This window comes from Mus caroli, unplaced genomic scaffold (assembly GCF_978045245.1).
Source record: "Mus caroli unplaced genomic scaffold, Mus_caroli_1 scaffold_13, whole genome shotgun sequence".
NCBI classification, from domain to species: domain Eukaryota; kingdom Metazoa; phylum Chordata; class Mammalia; order Rodentia; family Muridae; genus Mus; species Mus caroli.
This window is the reverse complement of record NW_028227268.1, coordinates 117,812,512-117,833,244: the sequence shown is the minus strand read 5'-3', so window position 1 is coordinate 117,833,244 and position 20,733 is coordinate 117,812,512. Positions and strand designations below refer to the sequence as shown.

The window sequence follows — 20,733 nt, the reverse complement described above, 5'->3', positions numbered from 1 at the left end:
CCTAACCCTGCAGAACAGCCACCAACTGGAGACCATGCACTAGAGTCCGAGACTCTGGGGGACACACAATCAAAGCACTACCATGTTAGGCCTTTTGATCCTCTTGCCTACTGACTGCACCTCTCACTCCTCACCCCACTTACCAGCTGCTTTCATTTCATAGGTATTCTGTTGCAGGCTTTTATTCCAGTTTCCTACCCATAACCATCTTGAAGAACTCCTTCCTCACCCGCCACCATGGTCCCTTTCTGCTCACCCCCCCCCTCTCTCTCTCTCTCACACACACTTCTTTAGATTTCTATGAAATGGAATTAACATTATTATATATAAATTAAGCGGACTCCTAGAGCTGCGTGGCCAAGGCAGCAGCAGCTGTGGTATTATTGCACAGGGAGACATTGGAATAGCCATGACTGGCCAAGGGCATGGAGCCCAAGAACTGGTCAGTCAGTGTGGCTGTGCAGGTTTTGGTGGCCAATAATTGCCCACAAGAGAAGGGAAACAGAGAGTGGCCAGGAAAGCTTGGAGCAGGGTAGAAGCTGGCAGAGGGGCACATGGAGACAGAAAATTTGTAGAGAGGGGAGGTAGGGGCATCCTATCTGTGTGCTCCCAAAACTATAAGGGCTGTCATTGTGTTTGGTATCTAGGAAGCACAAGGACCATTCTTGAATGCTAACATGCACCAGTAACGTTGGCTGTGAGTTGGAGTCTTCAGGAGATGTCCCAGATGCACATTGGACATCTCCCGATGTCTTGGGGAATGTGTAAGATGGTGAATAGGGAGAAACTCACTAACTGGCCGCTGTTGGATGAAGGGAGCAGAAACCAGATGCTCTGGGAAGTGTGGGAATTGGAGTGGGGGGTGGTGTAGACCCAGCCGAGGCATGGCAGCAATGTAGGAGGCCTTGGAGTTGGCACAGAACGCACCCAGACGCCAAGTTCTCGGTACAAAGTTCTTGTCCCAAAGGGACAAGCAGGGATTGTTGGGAGGAGTTGAGAGGAAGGGGTGCTGCCAGTGAATTGGACAAAGGCTACTGCAGGTGCTCTGCAAGAGTGGGCTTAAGGGAGAAAAGGGGGAGTCTGTGCTAGGATGAGGTAGTAAATCCTGATTGGACAGGTGAACCAGTGTAGCCAATAATGACGTTTGACTGATGGACCTTAGTGTTTAGTCTCAGGGAGTCAGTGGCCAAATAAGGCATGGACCTTGGGGGTTAGCTTTATGGATGTAATCTAATGCTGTAGTGAGGGAGAGGAAGTGGAAAAGAGCAAAACCTACTGGCACCATGTTCAGACCTGTTAAAGAGCCCTGTACTGGCTGGTTTTGTGTGTCAACTTGACACAGGCTGGAGTTATCACAGAGAAAGGAGCTTCAGTTGAGGAAATGCCTCCATGAGATCCAGCTGTAGGGCATTTTCTCAATTAGTGATCAAGGAGGAAAGGCCCCTTGTGGGTGGTGCCATCTCTTGGCTGGTAGTCTTGGGTTCTATAAGAGAGCAGGCTGAGCAAGCCAGGGGAGGCAAGTCAATAAAGAACATCCCTCCATGGCCTCTGCATCAGCTCCTGCTTCCTGACCTGCTTGAGATCCAATCCTGACTTCCTTTGGTGATGAACAGCAGTGTGGAAGTGTAAGCTGAATAAACCCTTTCCTCCCCAACTTGTTTCTTGGTCATGATGTTTGTGTAGGAATAGAAACCCCGACTAAGACAAGCCCTTTATTTCTTTTGCAGAGGACACAGGTTCCGTTCCCAGCACCTGCATGGTACCCTACAACCATCTATAACTCCAATCCCTGGAGGTACAATGCCCTCTTGTGACCTCCATGGATACCAGATATGCACCGGGTATACAGACATATATACAAGCAAAACACTCATAAACATAAATAAATCATTAAAATACAGCGTCAAAGTCCAAATGTATAAATTCTAAACTATTAAAAAGAAAAGATTAAAATAAAAATAAGCAATTACAATCAGATGCCTACATCAGCGTTTGTACTAGGGAAGGACTTCTTCTTCCTTCCTCTGCATTTGTTTCCAGATGCCACAGGTGGGGGTGTGGCCTGATCACAAGTCTGTGTGCCCTCCCAGTTGAGAAAGAGTTCTAAGACCAAAGTGTTCCTTCTGGATGTCCCAGGTCTAATGCAGGCCTGCACATCAGACATTTCTCTTTGTTGTCTTTCTGCCTGATGCTCACTGAGACTGTGGTTCTAAGTGGCATGGAAGGCTCACTCACAGGTGTTGCTGCAGCCAGTTGTGGCATGTACTTCCTGTGGTCCTGTATAGCTCCTCCAAGCAGTGATGCGAATGGCAGGCGGGCATCAGGGTGTGGATGCTCTGAGACTCAGGCACCCTCTTCTGCTTTTCCGTGCAGCCTCCTGTGGTCCAGTCTCCCATGCTCACGGAGTCCAACCTCTGGGCTGGCTATCCAGCAGATTGGCCTGAACCCATTAAGTTCTCCAGGCAGCCAGCAGTCTACAACCCAACTGAATGGAGGGTAAACTGACTTTAACAAGATTTTAAACTTGGCTGAAAAGTATGTAATGCTGTGTTTTTTTTAAATGATTTACACTTTGTTTTTTAATACAGGAAGACATGGAATCCCGATCAGTTCCTCTAGAGAGCAAACAGCAGGCTGCAGTCTTGCCGGGAAAGGAGGCAAGCGTACAGACACAGCAGCAGCAGGCCAGGTACAGGCTTTCATTTCTCTGAGTAAATCCAGCTTACTGCCAGCAGAAGGGATGAGAGCCCCGTGCACCAGACAGATTTATAGAAAAAATTTAACACAGTAATCAGATAGTTTGCAGTTTTATGTTCAATTCCACATTGGCCTGTGTGTGTCGCCTTCAGTTTGTGAGTGTCTGCACCATCTAACAGCATGTAAGGCCTACACATCTGTTTGGTTCATTTTCCCCATCCCAGACTCTGCAGGTGTGCAGCAGGCATGGAGATGGGTACCTGTAACCCAGCACTGGAGGTGGAGACAGTCATGAATTTAAAGCCAGCCTTAGCTAGATCTTGTCTCAAAATCCCAGGACTGGAGTGCTGCTCATGTAGTGCAATGGCCTTGTGTTAGAAAGCACCTGTAGTCCACCCCCAGCACTGCAGGAAGGCAGGAAAGAAGGAAGGAGGGAGAAAAGGAAGAAAGGAAGGGAAGGAAGGAGACAAAAACCAGGAGAAAACTGCAGTTCGAAAACCAAACACTTCACACTAACCCAGGGCCTGCACAGCCTGGCAGACATCTTTGTCCATTTTTCTTTAGAAAGTGGTGTATGATCATCATGGACCAGGCAAAAATGCTAAACACCTCGTTTTTTTTTTCTCACCTTCCCCTTCTTGCCCTAGCAAGCGGGTCTGTTGGACCTGGAGGGACACAGGGAAAGCGCTTTCAATGCTTTCTCTCATGTTTTGGTGCTTTTGGCTGAACTCTCTGTGTGCCTGTGAGTAGTAATGTCTTTGAGCTCAGCTTCTCCACCCTGCCCCTTGACCTCTCAGGACATCCATGGCCTCTCAGAGTGTGGCTGTTTCTGACCTGTCATATAATCAAGCTGCATATAAATTGCTATTTGGGCCTCAAATGTATATTTTCCAAAGTGTCTGAAGCCCAGAGCTGGCTCATCAGCAGTCACAGCTCTGATTAAACTTTTCCAAAGACTGAACATGGATCCATATATAATTGCAGCTGAACGTTACTCGAAAGAGAATTCCAAGAAAGCTAGCTCAAGACAGAAAGAAAAGCCAAGTTTACACTCCATATGTGGGCTCAAATTAAAGGGCCCATTTCATTTCCAGACCAATGCAAACTTCATTCTGATTTTAGGAATACAGCAGTGTATCGTGCACTTGCTCGGTCGGATCATTTCAGGCAATTGTGGGAAGGGATGAAGGGAAGCTGGAGTTACTGCTGCAGATGCAGCTGACTTAGTGTCCCTATGCTGTGGTGAAACACCACAGCCAAAACAAACTGGGGGCAAGAAAGGGTTTATTTACACTTCCACATCTCTGGTCATCATCAAAGGAAGTCAGGGCAGTGTCTTAGTCAGGGTTTCTATTCCTGCACAAACATCATGACCAAGAAGCAAGTTGGGGAGGAAAGGGTTTATTCGACTTACACTTCCATGCTGCTGTTCATCACCAAAGGAAGTCAGGACTGGAACTCAGACAGGTCAGGGAGCAGGAGCTTATACAGAGGCCATGGAGGGATGTTCTTTACTGGCTTGCCTCCCCTGGCTTGCTCAGCCTACTCTCTTATAGAACCCAAGACTACCAGCCCAGGGATGGTCCCACCCACAAGGGGCCTTTCCCCCTTGATCACTAATTGAGAAAATGCCTTACAGTTGGATCTCATGGAGGCATTTCCTCAACTGAAGCTCCTTTCTCTGTGATAACTCCAGCTGTGTCAAGTTGACACAAAAATAGCCAGTACAATTGACCCCTTGTCAACTTGACACACAAACACAACACTAGTAAGCCTCAACCCTTACATTCTTATTCATCCCCAAGATCTAAATAACATTAAAAGTCCCACAGTCTTTACATATTCTTAAAATTTCAATCTCTTTAAAATATCCATCTCTTTTAAAATCCAAAGTCTTTTTACAATTAAAAGTCTCTTAACTGTGGGCTCCACTAAAACAGTTTCTTCCTTCAAGAGGGAAAATATCAGGGCGCAGTCACAATCGAAGCAAAAATCAATCTCCAACCGTCCAACGTCTGGGATCCAACTCATGATCTTCTGGGCTCCTCCAAGGGCTTGGGTCACTTCTCCAGCCATGCCCTTTGTAGCACACATGTCGTCCTCTGGGCTCCAGATGCCTGTACTCCACTGCTGTTGCTGCTCTTGGTGGTCATCTCATGGTACTGGCATCTCCAAAACACTGCATGACCCCTTCAGTCCTGGGCCTTCAATTACAACTGAGGCTGCACCTTCACCAATGGCCTTCCATGGCCTCTCACAGTGCCGAACCTCAGCTGCTCTGCATGACCCCTTCATGCCTTCAAAACCAGTACCACCTGGGTGACCCTTACACATTACCAAGTCCCGCTGCAGAAGGAGTACAACTTTGCCTATCTCTGGAACACAGACTCTTTGTGCTTTCAGAAAACACTTCCCAGAAGATGTCACCTCAACGATGCTGGTCTCTTCTTAATCACCGCTAATTTCTTAGCTCCAGCTAACCAGCATCAATAGTCCCAGTAATGCAAAGTTTTTGCTTTAGTAGTTCTGGTATCTTGTTAATCACAGCTGATTCTTCAGCCCCAGCTAACCAGAACTACAAAATCTTCACAATCAAAACAGCAATGGCCCTGAAAAGAGTCTTTAATTTTCCCTCTGAAATTTCACAAACCAAACCTCCATCTTCTGCACTGTTCTCAACATTATCTTCCAAGCTCCTACACAACATCTGACAGAGCTCTTAACAAGGAATGGATCTTCAAGCCCAAAGTTCCAAAGTCCTTCCACAGTCCTCCCCAAAACATGGTCAGGTTGTCACAGGAATACCCCACTCTGCTGGTACCAATTTCTGTATTAGTCAGGGTTCTCTAGAGTCACAGAAGTTATGGATAGTCTCTATATGGTAAAAGAATTTATTGATGACTTACAGTCGACAGCCCAATTCACAACAATGGTTCAGTTGCAGCTGTGAATGGAAGTCCAAGGATCTAACAGTTACTCAGTCTCACACGGCAAGCAGGCGAAGGAGCAAGAGCTAGACTCCCTTCTTCCAATGTCCTTATATTGTCTCCAGCAGAAGGTGTAGCCCAGATTAAAGGTGTGTTCCACCACACCTTTAATCCCAGATGAAAGGTGTAGCCCAGATTAAATCTCCTTAAACTCGGAGATTTAATCTTCTGGAATCCATAGCCACTATGGCTCAAGATCTCCATACCAAGATCCAGATAAGGATCTCCAAGCCTCCAGATAAGGGTCACTGGTGAGCCAATTCTGGATTGTAGTTCATTCCAAATATAGTCAAGTTGACAACCAGGAATAGCCACTACAGGCAGGAACTCGCACAGGGCAGGAATCTGGAGGCAGGAGCTGATGCAGAGGCCACGGAGGGTGCTGCTGACTGGCTTGCTCCTCATGGCTTGCTCAGCCTGCTTTCTTATTGAACCAGGACTACTAGGCTAAGGATGGCTCCACCCACAGTGGGCAGAGCCCTTTCTCATCAATCACCAATTAAGAAAAGCCCCTACCTCGTTTTGTATTATCATGTTAGTTATCATGCACTGAATGTAGCAAAAATCATCTTGAGAGGAAATTTGTATACTCAGTATCTAATCATTTTAACCTCTGAGAATATTTTTGGCTGTCTGTCATTCTTTGATGAGAGGAATGGAGGCAGAGGAGGTAACTAAAAGCTTTGGTGTTTTTGTTTTTTTGTTTTTTTTTTTAACAAAAACAAACTTTTAAATATACAAATAAAAACACATTTAGTATCCACACTCCAGAATATTTTAAAGACCAGAACTCGTGTCCCATTGTGTGTTTCACCCTGAAGGGCTTTCAAGGCGCCTGGTGCCAAGGATCCTGACCTTCCATCAAGAGAGAATGCTAAGGTAAAATGCTGTTTTATTAGATTAATTTTCTTGTTCTGAATCCAGCATTTTCAGGATTTGTCCTAAGTTACATGGTGCCTTTTCTATTATCATTTTTATGTGGAAAGTTTGTCAGAGAAAACCTTCCTAGACAATTTTGTGTAGTTGATTTGTTTTGGTTTTTTGCTTTTTGTTTTTTGGGGTTTTGTTGGGGGTTGTTGTTGTTGTTGTTGGAGACATGGTCTCTCTGTGTGTCAGCAGTTCTCAACCTATGGGTTATAACCCCTTTGGGGTAGAATGACCCTTTCACGGGTCACATATCAAATATCCCACATATTAGATATTTACATTATGATTCAAACAGTAGCAAAATTCCAGTTATGAAGTAGGGACAAAACTAATTTTATGGTTGGGAGGGTCACCACAACACGAGGAACTGTATTAAAGGGTCACAGCATTAGGAAGGTTGAAAAACTCTGTTCTGTATAGTCCTGGCTGTCCTAGAACTCACTATAAGGACCAGGTTGGCCTCAAACTCACAGAGATCCTCCTGACTCTGTTTCCTGAGTGCTGGAATTAAAAGTACATGCCGCCACAACTGGCTTGCAGTTATTATTATTTTTTTTTTAATTTTGATGAAAGCCAAAGAGATAATAAATACTTGGCGGTAATGAGAGTTGAAGTAATGGCCCAGAAATGCATAGTGATAGGGAAGTAGTTTGCTGACAAAACACCATGACCAAGGTAACTTATAAATGAAAGTGTTTAATTTGGAGCTCATGGTTCCAGAGAGTTAGAGTCCATGAACATCATGGTGGGAAACATGGCAGCAGGCAGCAGGCAGCAGCCGAAAGCTCACATATTGGTCCACAAGCAGAAAGCAGAGAGAGCACATGGCATGGGCTTTAGAAATCTCAGAGCCCACCCCCAGTGACACACCTCCTCCAACATGGCCACACCACTGAATCCTTCCCAAACAGTTCTACCAACTGGAGATCAGTCATTCAAGCATGTGAGTATATGGGGGCTGTTCTTATTCAAACCATCATGACACACAGTCAGTAAAAGTGAAAATCGAGCAAAGATTATTGAGATAAGTAAGCAATATTGTGATTTTTAAAATTATATTATTATGACTTATCCAATATTCATGTCTAAAAATCTGTATTAAATTAGTTACCACAATAATCAAGGAATATGCCTTTGTCAGCAAAGAAAGGCTACACAGCAGAGCGCCTGTGGGTGCATTTCCCCCTCGCACTCTTTATTCTAGTTTGAAGAGAGTTTCTTCCCTCTTCTGATGCCATTTTCAGACTAATGTGAACATTGTAGAAACATAGACATGTATGCACAGCTTATCAATATTTTCATTACAAATGAAATATACTGTGTTTTCTAAGTTGTTCAATTAAAATTAATGACCAGTATGGCAAGACAGGCCAATGGGCACAGTAATGGCATGAATGTTAAGGGGGTAACCAACTCCTTTCTAATTGGAGGTGAAGCATGCTCCACACAAGAAAACACATGCCTCGTACTGTAAATGTGGCTAAGGTTCTGTGGGTAGGAGCTCACAGGCCCCAGGGTGGACCTACTATTATCATTATCCATGAACATAGTATTACATTGCCCTCTAGATCTACATCTCTCTACCCATATGTGAGTGAAGCTCTCAGAGGAGTTTCTTTGTGCAGTTGATGAAGTGCAGAGAATAAGTGTCTGAGGAATGCTGATCTGAGACATGTATACCATACCCTCGCTCCAAGGCTTAGGGCATGTCCCAAAAGGCAGGTGGTTAAGAGCCACATGTCTGAGGGGACCAGAGTAAAACAGTGACATGTAGACATGATAGGACTGTTGTATTCATGAACTCAAACCGCAGTGGCTGTGTGCACACGGTGTACCCAGATCAACCATTCTAGCACAGAGAGGGAAAGGTTCACCACCCCTCCCCCAACTCCTAATGGAGGATCTTTGATAGGAGTTAATGGCCCCTGAGGAAAGGGGAGTCAACTTTCTTTAAGCAGGTGGCTCCTGGTAAGACAGCCATGCTCCAGTGATTACCTCATACCCAGCACTTTTCATGATGCTTCTAAAGGCAGTCAGGTTGACAATGATAATCCAGCCATCTCAGCTAATTGAACACATTTTCAAATGTCTATTGATCTTTTGTGTGTCTTCTTCTGAGAAATATCTATTCAGTTCATCAACCTGAACTGAACATTGTTAGATTGGATGACTGGTTTTTTGCTAATGTTTAAATTTTGCAGTTCTTTAATATATACCTTAGATATTAAGCCAATGTCTAATATGTAGCTGGCAAAGATTTTTTTACCCCTCTGTAGGCTGCCTCTTCTCTCTGGCAATTGCCTTCTTCACTGCTCAGCATTTTTAAAAATATTTTTTATTACCTATTTTCCTCAATTACATTTCCAATGCTATTCCAAAAGTCCCCCATACCCTCCCCCCCACTTCCCTACCCACCCATTCCCACTTTTTGGCCCTGGCGTTCCCCTGTACTGGGGCATATAAAGTTTGCATGAGCAATGGGCCTCTCTTTCCAGTGATGGCCAACTAGGCCATCTTTTGATAAATATGCAGCTAGAGTCAAGAGCTCCAGGGTACTGGTTAGTTCATAATGTTGTTCCACCTATAGAGTTGCAGATCCCTTTAGCTCCTTGGATACTTTCTCTAGCTCCTCCACTGGGGGCCCTGTGATCCATCCAATAGCTGACTGTGAGCATCCACTTATGTGTTTGCTAGGCCCCGGCCTAGTCTCACAAGAGACAGCTATATCAGGGTCCTTTCAGCAAACGCTTGCTAGTGTATGCAATGGTGTCATCGTTTGGAGGCTAATTATGGGATGGATCCCTGGATATGGCAGTCTCTAGATGGTCCATCCTTTTGTCTCAGCTCCAAACTTTGTCTCTGTAACTCCTTCCATGGGTGATTGTTTCCAATTCTAAGAAGGGGCAAAGTGTCCACACTTTGGTCTTCGTTCTTCTTCAGTTTCATGTGTTTTGCAAATTGTATCTTATATCTCGGTATACTAAGTTTCTGGGCTAATATTCACTTATCAGTGAGTTCTTTTGTACATATTTTTGTACATCAAGTGAGTACATATCATTTGAGTTCTTTCGTGATTGTGTTACCTCACTCAGGATGATGCCCTCCAGGTCCATCCATTTGCCTAGGATCCCACTAAAATCAGGGACTAGACAAGGCTGCCTACTTTCTCCTTACCTATTCAACATAGTACTTGAAGTCCTAGCCAGAGCAATTCGACAACAAAAGGAGATCAAGGGGATACAAATTGGAAAAGATGAAGTCAAAATATCACTGCTCAGCATTTTAATAGAACACAGTCCCAACATCTATTCATCTATTATTTTTTACCGAACTGTGGGACACTGGACTATACACTGACAGTCTGGTTTCCAGTCGAGTTGCCGTCTGAACCCCGGGACCCAGTGGTGATAATTCACCTACATGGGATAGAAGGAGTTCTCTCATGTCTCCTGGAACCCTGGCTCCTGTCGAAGTTACCACCCCCACAGCCCCCACCAGAGAAGCATGGCTAGTAGTCACGTAGACAATGTCTCAAGCTTCTGACCTTCAGTCTAAACTCCTCCCCAGTTACCTAGCAACAGTAAAGATAACAGCCCACCATAAGAGGGGCTACTTAGCCCCACCTCTCTTTCTTACTCTTACTCTCTAGCCTTTCTTCTCTCTCTCCTCTCTCTCTCTCTCTCTCTCTCTCTCTCTCTCTCTCTCTCTCTCTCTCTCCCCCTTCTCTCCTCTTAGCCATGGCCAATCTCTCTCTCTTTCTCTCTCTTACCTTCTCTCTTTCTCCCTGCCTTTCTACAATAAAGCTCTAAAACCTAGACTGTCTCTGTTCATCAAGGCCCGCTGCGCTTACTCTTACCTGTGTGGGAACCTCTCTCCCTCAGCCCTCTCTCCCATAACCTGGGGACTACAGGGTGTCGCCCTGGGGCTCCAATCGGGGGCTGCCCCTTGTCCACCCTCACCCCCTGTCGAGTGGGGTCAGTGGCTTAGATGCCCACCCTGGGCCGGAAAAAAAAAAAGCGCGTCTGGCTCCTGCATCTGCCTGCCCAGAGCAAAGGAGGAACTCTGGCCAGACATGGGCTCTCCTCCCTCCTCCCTCCTTCCCCTACCCTCTTTAGTTCCCACACTGAACTAGAGTCCTTTGTGGAAAGAAAACCCATACTAATTCTTACATGGCTTTGAAGTGTTTTCCTCCAGCATTTTAGAGTTTTCACTAAGGTCTTTGGTCTGTTTTGAATGGATGACTGTGCAGAGTGAGATGTGTGGATCTTTGTTCCTGCTTCTAACTGTGGGGACCCAGTACTCAAAGCACCATTGGTTAGACGCTAATTTTTTCTCCAGTGGATGTTTTTGACAATTACATAAAAAATAAGTGGCCTTATGTGCCTGGGTTTATATGTGCATCTGTGTTCTACTCCAGTGTTTCACATGTCTGTCTTTGTTTTAATGTTTTGTTTTATGTATATGGCATTCTACATGCATGTAGGGGTACCACATGTATGTGGTGTCCCTCAGAGTCCAGAAAAGGACATTGGATTAGAGGAAACTGGGATTGTAGATGGTCGTGAGCTGCCATGTGCCTGTGGGGACCCCTACAAGGACAGCAAGTGCCCCTAACTGTCTAGGCGTCTGTCCAGCTCTCTTGTGTCTGTCCCTAACTGTCTAGGTGTCTCTCCATCTCCCTCGTGTCTGTCTCTCTGCCAGTATAATGCTGGTTTTGTTGATATGATATCGTAATAGAAATGGAGATTAGTCATTTTGATGCCTCTCTTTCTAAGGATTGCTTTGTTTATTGGGAACCCATCTGGATTTTTAGCAGTTTATTCCAGTACTGATGAATGTCATAGGTTTTTTGACGTGGATTGTATTGAATCTGTAGATCACTTTTGGTGAAATATCAGTTTGCACAATGTTAAATCTGCCAATGATGATCATGGCAGGTCTTTCCATGGTCTATAGTCTTCTTTAAGTCTTTTCTTCTGTGTTTTCTTTTCCTTATAGAAGTCTTAACCTCCTTTGTGGGGTTTATTTTTTGGTATTTTTGTCTTTTAAGCTGTTAAGAAAGGATTTTTTACTTCCTTCTTGGCTGATTTGCTATCGGCATGTGGGAATGCTCCTGATTTTTTCCTGCCGATTTTGTATCCTGATAACTTGCTGGAAGTGTTTATTAAGCCTAAGTGTTTTCTGATGAAAAAAAACAAAAAAAACAAAAAACAAAACCAAAAAAAAACCCCAAAGCCTCAATTTCCTTGCCGAGTTGTACTTCCATGTTGTTGACTCCTTCATCCATGCTTCTGATTTTCTCTGCCATCTTACTAGCTGCTTCCTTTGTGCTGTTGGCCAGTGCCTCTGAGTCCTGAAGAGAACTCACCTGCTTGGTTCACTCTTCTTTAGGTCATCAATCATCTTATTGGAAAACTGTTACAATCTGCTTCTGATAGTCTACCCCTCTGAGAATCTTTGATTTCAGTCTAAAGAGCTATGATTGGGGCTGAAGGAGCCGTGTTGTCTTGCTTTTCCATGTTTCATGCCAGGACAATACATACGATTACTCTCCACCACTAACCAACTGGTCCATAGCAGAGTTGCTGCTTCACCCACGTCCTCCACTGGGCTGGAGCCTGTGAGGGCTGGTTCCTGTCTTTTTCCTCCCCCACCCCCACCTCCCAGGGAACAGTGTTCAGCTTCTCCATCAATCTTTGTTTTTCACTTGGTGACTTGTGATACTCTCTGTGTTTGAGATACAACCCATTTTTTCCCATTCTGACTGTCCTTCATTAACTGAGTTTTGAGGGTGGCTGGTGTAATGGCCCTGACAGCATTTCACAGGGGAGGGACAGCACATATGAAGGCCCCATGGAGGGAAGAGACACCATTTATGTCTTGTCTGCCTTACACCATCACATCCTCAGAGCATTTTAGGAGATGTTTAATTATGTTAATATGCTGTGAGTTACTGAGTTACTGTTTTGTTTGTACAGGATGAATTGGTGTCACTTTTAGCCCCTCTAGAGGAAAAAAAGCCACAAATGAAAGAATTTCCAGTAACTGAAGCTGCCAAGTTCCAGACAGATGTCAAGCTGGAGAGGTGCCCATGTTCCCTCCTTTCTCTCTGTAACAGCCTCTCTGGCACTCTGGAGTGATTGCAGTCATCTCTGGGAGCTGAAGAACTAAGTAGACAGGGACGCGCTTCACTTCTAGTTTATGATATAATTATCAGAACAAAGCATGAGTAATTCATACACGAACTATTCAGTGTGTTGAAGAGGACTGATATTCTCCTAACTCACAACCTGGTCTCAGGACTCGTGGGGCTGAAGGATTCTGCACTAGTTTTACCATTTCTGTAAAATACAGGCTCATGAGTACTTACTCAACATTGAGTTCATGTCTTATTTTCATTTTCATCGCTGCGTTCTGATACCCACTTCTTATGAAAGTATATTGTTAAATACAGTGGGAATTGGAAATCACTCTCTTATTTGGGTGACCATGCTTCAGATGGCAGGAGCAGTCACCTGATGGCATCTCTGAGTGATCACTGACTGTGACTACCAGAATCTTTTTACATTGTTTATAGTGTCTTAGATTTTATGAGTAGTGAGCACAGGAAGTTGGGGTAAACTGTCTTTATTTGCATTAACCATTTTTCAGTGAACATAGGTAGTAAGTGGATGACAACAAGAACACAGCAGATTTGAGCTTCACACAAGAGTGCATTTAATTCTTAGATTCCACACTTGCTACATGTATGACCTTGAGATATCGATTAGTGGCCTATCACTTTTAATCTTGTTTTAACCTTGTCTTTATATGTTTGTTTAATTGCAAATGCCATAAAAACTTGGAGAACTTGCACCTTTGGAGTATAGGTGGCAACTTCTCTTGTTTTTATTGAAACATTCTTTAAAGAATTTAAAGTCTTTGTTAAATGTTTTTATACTTCTATTAAAACAGTACTTAATGCTTCTCATTTTTCTCACTTGTGGAAAAAGAGAAGGTGTTTTAGAATTTGAAGAAAAAGGACTTGAAATTTGCCAAGACAGCAATCTAGGTAAGACCTGGAATAGGAATTATTGTAGATACTCCTTTCTTTTCTTTTCTTTTTTTAAAAAGCAAGAATTAAGTAAATTGTTGGGCAGTGATGGCGCGCGCCTTTAATCCCAGCACTCGGGAAGCAGAGGCAGACAGATTTCTGAGTTCGAGGCCAGCCTGGTCTACAAAGTGAGTTCCAGGACAGCCAGGGCTATACAGAGAAACCCTGTCTTGAAAAAACAAAAAGAATTAAGTAAATTAAATCATGAAAATGGTGTTTACAAAGTGAACATATAAAATGATTCTGTTTTTTTTTTTTAATTACTTATTTGCCTAGAATCTGAGTTGTTTAATGAGTTCATCATTAAGTAAATCTTGTTTTCTGAAACAGTGTGACTTGAGAAAGATCATTTTCCTTTTGTGGTCTTGGGGTTGAACCTAGAGCTTCCCAGATTCTGGATTCGTGCTCTCTCACCAAAATACATCTCTGTCCCCTTTTATTTTTTTTATTTTTATTTTATTTTATTTTTATTTTAGTTTCTTTTATTAATATTTATGGGTGTAAGTTCTGATAGTGAAGTTTCTTTCAGAAATCTTTATATTTTAACATATTTGTTTATTTCCTACTGATGGGCCTTGGACCTAACACTTATGTCTTTGTTACTTTTTTATTGACATGAAGAAACAACATGACCAAGGCAACTTATAGAAGAAAAAAATATTTGTAATTTATAGTTTCAGAGAGTTAGAGTCTCTAACCATCGATAGCAGAGAACATGGGAGCAGGAGGGGAGGCATGGCTCTAAACATGAGCGGAGAGCTTACACCTTTATTCACAAGAGTGAGGCAGAAAGAACTAACTAGGAATGGCATGGGCTTTTGAAACCTCAAATCTTGCCCCAGGTGACACACCTCCTCCAAGGCCACACCTCCTAATCCTTCCCATACAGTTCCACCAACCAAGGAACAAGTATTCAAACATGTGAGCCTATGGGGTGTCTGTGTGTGTGTGTGTGTGTGTGTGTGTGTGTCTGTCTGTAAAGCACTCTGCTACATCTATTACCTTACTTTTCTATGAGTATAGTATTGTCCTGGGAAATACTTGAGAGTTCCAATACTTATTTTTTGTGCTTTAGATGATTTAAAGAAAGTTTTCTTCATGTAGAGAGAGCCCTCTTCTGGCCCACTCTGAAGCTTGAATGTGATAATTTTATTTCTGTAGTTGTGATAACAGATAGCAACTTTCTCTTCCTTGGTGGTGTATTTCAACCTTCGCTCTGCTATAAAGATGGTGAGGAGTGGGTAAATCATCACAAAATGGTCTTCCCATGAGATAGGTCCATGGGAGACGAAGTGAGCTAACTACGTCACATGCAAGATAAAGAGCATAGCTAGAACTGAGAGTTGTCACTAGCTTTTCCTAGTAAGACCAAGTATATTGATGTCTCTTTCCTTCTGCTGGATCCTTGCTCCTTGTTTTAGTTATTAGGTTTTCAACTGCTGCAACAAAACACCATGTCCAATAGGCAAGTTGGGGAGGAAAGGGTTTATTCAACTTACCCTTCCACATCTGTGTGCGTCATTGAAGGAAGTCAGGACAGGAACTCACACATGTCAGGAACCAGGGGGAAGGAGCTGATGCAGGGGCCACAGAGGATGCTGCTTACTGGCTTGCTCCCCATGGCTTGCTCAGCTTGCTTTCTTACAGAACCCAGGACCACCATTCTAGGGATTGAACCACCCCCAATGGGCTTGAGTATCCTCCATCAATCACTAATTGAGAAAATGCCTTACAGCTGGCTCTTATGGAGGCATTTTCTCACTTGAGGTCCCCTTCTTTCAGATAACTCTCGTTTGTGTGTCAAGTTGACATAAGACCAGCCAGCATATTACTCCTCTACCCATTATGTTTTTGCAAAGTTTCAAAGGACCACAGCCATTCACCTAAGCTGCTTTGGGCAGGATTTATCTGAAGCCGAGCAGTTTGCACTGAAAACTCCCCAGCAGTTGTGTTGTGTTCTAACAAAACAAGTTCACAGAGAGGAGAGGTGACTCAGTCATGACTCTGACTGCTTTTCCAGAGGACCTGGGTTCAACTCTCACCATTCAGGTGATGGTTCAAAATCATCTGTAATTTAAGTTCCAGCGCATCCAATGCTCTCTTCTGGCCTCTACAAGGACCAGACATACAGGTGGTGTACAGACTTGCACATGAGCAAAGCACTTATATACTTCAAACAAAAATGAAAAATAGTTTAAAATAAAAAAAAAAAAAAAAAAAGCACATGCCCTTAGCTCAGCTTCTCCTGCCATTGGCCCTGAAGAGTCACACTGCCTGTTTTTGACACCGACAGCCTCTCATGCTGACTGTGCTAATGACACCATTTCCTGCCAGTCTGATGGGATTCGGTTAGTCTGGCTATTGAGCATGGCAGTTTACATTTAGGTATTAAATTTTTACGAGTTTCTTTCTCTTTTGATTTTCAATGAGGTTTTGAAGAGTGGATTGTCTGTCATTAGAATGCTCTTGATGCAAGGCTCCAAATAGATTCACACACCAAACAGTCATCAATTATACCATTTTAATATACTAATTTCTTTTATACACACACACACACACACACAAATTCCTGTTTTTCAAAACAGGGTTTCTCTGTGTAGCCTTAGCTGTCCTGGAACTCACTCTGTAGATCAGGCTGGCCTCAGAATTCACAGAGATCCGCCTGCCTCTGCCTCCCAAGTGCTGGGATTAAAGGTGTGCGCCAACCCCTCCAGGCTTCCCTCTCTATTATTTTATATTGCTGATTAACAATATATTTTTCCTTTACCTTTAGAAGCAGCTGAAAGTACTGAGTCCTATTCAATACTAAGGTAGGATTTTAAAGATTAAGTAGTGAAAAAAGACACCTGGTATATGTTAGTGTCCTCTGGCTCGCTGCCGATGGTGTGCTCGACACTGGCTGGTTTGTAGTCATCACAACTTGTTTGCAGAGCATGTATGCTGTCTGTCATAAACCATTTTCCTCAGCTAGGTGCCTCTGACTGAAGGGCTCAAAGTCCCACAATTGCCAGGGAATTAGATGGTGCCCTTTCTAGTGCCTTTGCCTGTTCTTCTGCATAAGTGATGAAACCAAGAAACTGCTTCGCATAACCTCAATTCACAAAGTCCAGCCATGGGAGCTCATGTACAGAGTGTGCCCAACAAGCGTAGTGGTGCTATAATCATGGTCTGAAAAATCTTACAGCCGCAGTCATAACCAAGGCCTGTTCTAACCAGTGAAGGTTTCAGGGTAGGTCTCCAGCCTGTGGCTCTCAGACCTCCATTTGGTACAGAACAAACTCGTGCAATTTCTGTAGAGGAATTCTTCTTCTAGAAGTGAACCATGCTGACATGCCGACAGTGTTCAGCCGACAATGGCTAAACATGGCCGGGAGCTATCTGAGTTGCTGCTGCTGCTGCTGCTGCTGCTGCTGCTGCTGCTGCTGCTGCTGACTCCTATTCATCTTCCCCATGAGCTGCTTCCTTTAGTGTCATTTTTCAATGTGTTCTCGTCATCAATGAACATACTTGTTGTTGCTGTTGTCTTCCTGCATGGGTCCTACCTTCTGTCCTTTGCTTGTGTGGACCCTATTGAGAGTCCACGCAGTACCAGGACTTTAGGGACTTCCTCAACACACTGAGCGGCAGGAATGAAATCCAACCTCAGGTTCCTCGTGCCTAAGGTCTGGGGCCTTTGCTGGTCGTTAACTTATCAGTGCTTTAAAGATGAAGTACGTGAGAATTTGAAATCATCAAAGATGAGGATGGAATGTAAGAAGCCGATCCAGGGTAGTTTGTAAGAGAGACACGGGAAGGGGAGTCTTTGGAGACTCAGATGCGCTTTTGCTAATACTGATGATTTTAGAATATTTGGAGTCTATTTCAAAATGGTCATGATGATAACAGAAGTTTGGGGGGCATATTTATTAAGTTTGATATAATCTGCACTCAGTAACACTTCTCATTTTCTAAATAGGTCATTTCTATCTTTTACATTTTATAAAAAAAACACATTTGACTTTAATTGAATAATATACTCATGATTATTTGATTACAATAATATTAGTATAGCATTCTCAGGTTCCTATTAAAACTACAAATGGATTGCTTTTAACCTGTGCATTTATTAAACAGAAATGTTTTTTATATATGTTTAGCTTAAAATGGATTAGAAGAGTGTTATATTTTATAAACATTCAAATTACAGATGTCCCTTATAAGACCAGTACAAAAAAATTACTAGGTTCTCTTTGAGAAAAATCAAATATTTACAGTGTAAAATGAATTTGTTGAACCTCAATATAGAAAAGTAGATTTTCTACATAGCACAGTTTCAGTGTGCTTGACACAATCCCAGACAAAGTGAGAGGGATTTTAAAGAACAGAACTCACCCATCTTTACATTTTTGTTCTGAAGGTTCGCCAAACCTGACGTTGGTGACCCAGAGCCCACAGCAAGAAAGGATGAATTTAAGTCTGAAACAAAGGTAAAATTCTTTGAGAAGTTGATCTTCTTGTTCTTAGTATGGATTGTTTTAGCATCTGTTCTTAAAGTCAACAATAATCTACCTGTTATCCCTTTATACTGACCCCGATCAAAGAAAACATCCGACATAGTTAGAATCAGTCAGTAGGTTTTTACTTGGGTCTCTCACAAAAGGATATTAAATATTCTTGGACAGCAAGGCTTGAATGAAGAAGTGATAAGAGAAAAACAAAGAGATGTGAAACTTAAATGCAGCAAACTTTCCTCATGATAAAGTAAAATTAAAATTTGGGAGAGGATTTGTGGAACAAATATGCCTTTGTGTAGTTTTTTACATGATACCAATACAACTTTTATGAAACTCATGACTACAAAACATCTAGTCACAGGCTGGAGGGTTTGCTCAGTGGCTGAGAGCACCCTCTGCTTCTGCAGAGAACTCAGGTTTGGTTCCTACCACCTCATGGTGGCTTACAACCACCTGTAACCCCAGTTCCAGGGCATAAGGTGCCTTTTTCTGACTTCTACAGGCATCAGGCATATATATGGTGCCCAGGCATGTATACAGGTAAAATATTTATATACATAAAAATAAATTTTAATTTTGATATAGTCACTTATAGTAATCAAGACATTTTCTGGTGTCTCATGGTTCTAACTAGCTAGCAAAAATATGTAAATTTTTATTCCTTCAAAGCTTTTTCCTTATTAGCATATAGAGTTTACAAATATTTGTCATTGTTGTGTGTGTGTCTGCACACCTGCGTGCCCTTGCCCAGGGAGGTGATCGAGGTGGGTCCTTTGGAGCTGCAGTTGAGCAGTTGTGAGTGGATTGTGTGAACTGCCTGGTGTGGGTGCTGGGAGACCATCCACAGGAGGGCCTCTAGAAGACCACAATCAGTGCTCTTATCTGGTGAACCATCTCTCCAGCCCTTACTAGGGTGCTTTTACAAAATTAATTGTATCATAAAGAATATAAGTATTATTTGCAGCATAGTAATGAAGGTGTCAGCTGTATTCACGCATCCCACCATAAGGGTGTTGGTTATCAAACTGAGTGTCATATCTGTGGTGGGAAGTCCAGCTCCTGAGCCACACTCTCAGCACTGGAGAAAACGCTTCCTCTGCGACACTTGGAAAACATAGATGGTGTGTATTTGTGTGTGCAGTTGTCTTCTCATAATAATGTTACCATGTTATAGCAACACATGTGGCCCTGCCCAGTGAGCAACTGAACGGTTGTGTATGCTCTGAGAGCCAGTACTTCTCAGCAAAGAATGAAAAGCAAGATGAGCATCAGAATGGACGATGCTCCCGCTGGAAAAAAACACCAGTCAGCTATTTCAAGTACCCTGTCCAGTCACTCTCAGAAAGTCTGACTGACATTAATTTTATTGCTTTCCCCTTTTTAATTGTACTGTTTGAGCCTAGATCCAAGTGTATGTAATTAGTGCTCTACACATGGTTATCCAATCACCCCTAATACTGACAGTCAGATACTAACAGAACATTGTCAACTTTGAAACTCAGGAACCCTCAGGATTATATTCCTCCTAACATCCCCAAATAATCCATATGTAAAGATTTAGCAGTTGTGAATGTCATGACTCAGCATGTAACTGACTAGTGCATGTCAGAACTGAGTCCAGATTTCCAAACTTTGAACAGTATCTGAAAAGTATTTGAGGACTTATAAATCTGATATTTGAATATTGGTACATTTATGATTTTATTCACTTTTTGATAACATTTAATATGCTATACTACAAAAAATCTAGGAAACAAGAACTCTTTGTTTACTGATCTAGAATTAGGAAAATCAGGATGGTTCTAAAATAAGGTTTTACATTTCTAAAATCATACTGGTATTTTAAAATGTATAAATTGGAAGACCTAGCCTCCCCCTAACTCTTATTCTCTTCTCTCCAGACTTACTCATAGACCTGCTGTAGCAGAGTCCCCTCCTCTTCTCCTATCTCCATTCCCTAGGGACACCACAGCTTGGTATAGACCCAGGGTCCCCTAACTCCTCCTTGCTGCCCCTCTCAGCATCTCCTCCTTACTCATCTCCATGCCTTTATATCACCCAGCAACACAGAGCAACACTCTCTACCGAAGATCCATCACGATTGCCTAGGATCCAGGGTGAGCAACAACAACCAATGGCCCAAATATCCAACCAACAAAATTGAGACCAGACAGCTACACCAAGAAACACCTCAAATACCATAACTCCAAATGCCTAGATCCCAGAACAAAACCACAGCACGAACAGTAAAGACGATATGCCTCCTCCAGAAGCCAGTACCATACAGACAGGCATATTAAAGAAAGGCTCATAAAAAGACAGGCCCATTAGATTAAAATCTGACTTCTCAGTGGAGACTTTGAAAGCCAGAAGAGCCTGAATAGATATTTTGAAAACTCAGAGAGACCACAGATGCACAGAATAAACAAATGGAATGATTAATTTTAAACCAGTAAATTAAAGAAGAAGGAAAAAAACCTCACATACAAAACAAACAAAACCAGGAATCAATAAATAATGTTCATTAATAGCTTTT

The 20,733-nt window shown here is 42.8% G+C and overlaps 1 protein-coding gene across 1 annotated transcript in view; it reads left to right on the top strand.

Annotated features, from left to right (window-relative positions):
* Positions 1 to 20,733, top strand: part of LOC110305029 (uncharacterized) — a 124,410-nt gene that overhangs the window by 33,310 nt on the left and 70,367 nt on the right. Inside the window, 7 exon segments of the mRNA XM_021176772.2 lie at positions 2,374 to 2,496; positions 2,589 to 2,689; positions 6,506 to 6,563; positions 12,590 to 12,696; positions 13,604 to 13,662; positions 16,478 to 16,514; positions 18,101 to 18,170. Coding sequence (XP_021032431.2) covers positions 2,374 to 2,496; positions 2,589 to 2,689; positions 6,506 to 6,563; positions 12,590 to 12,696; positions 13,604 to 13,662; positions 16,478 to 16,514; positions 18,101 to 18,170 — 555 coding nt within the window.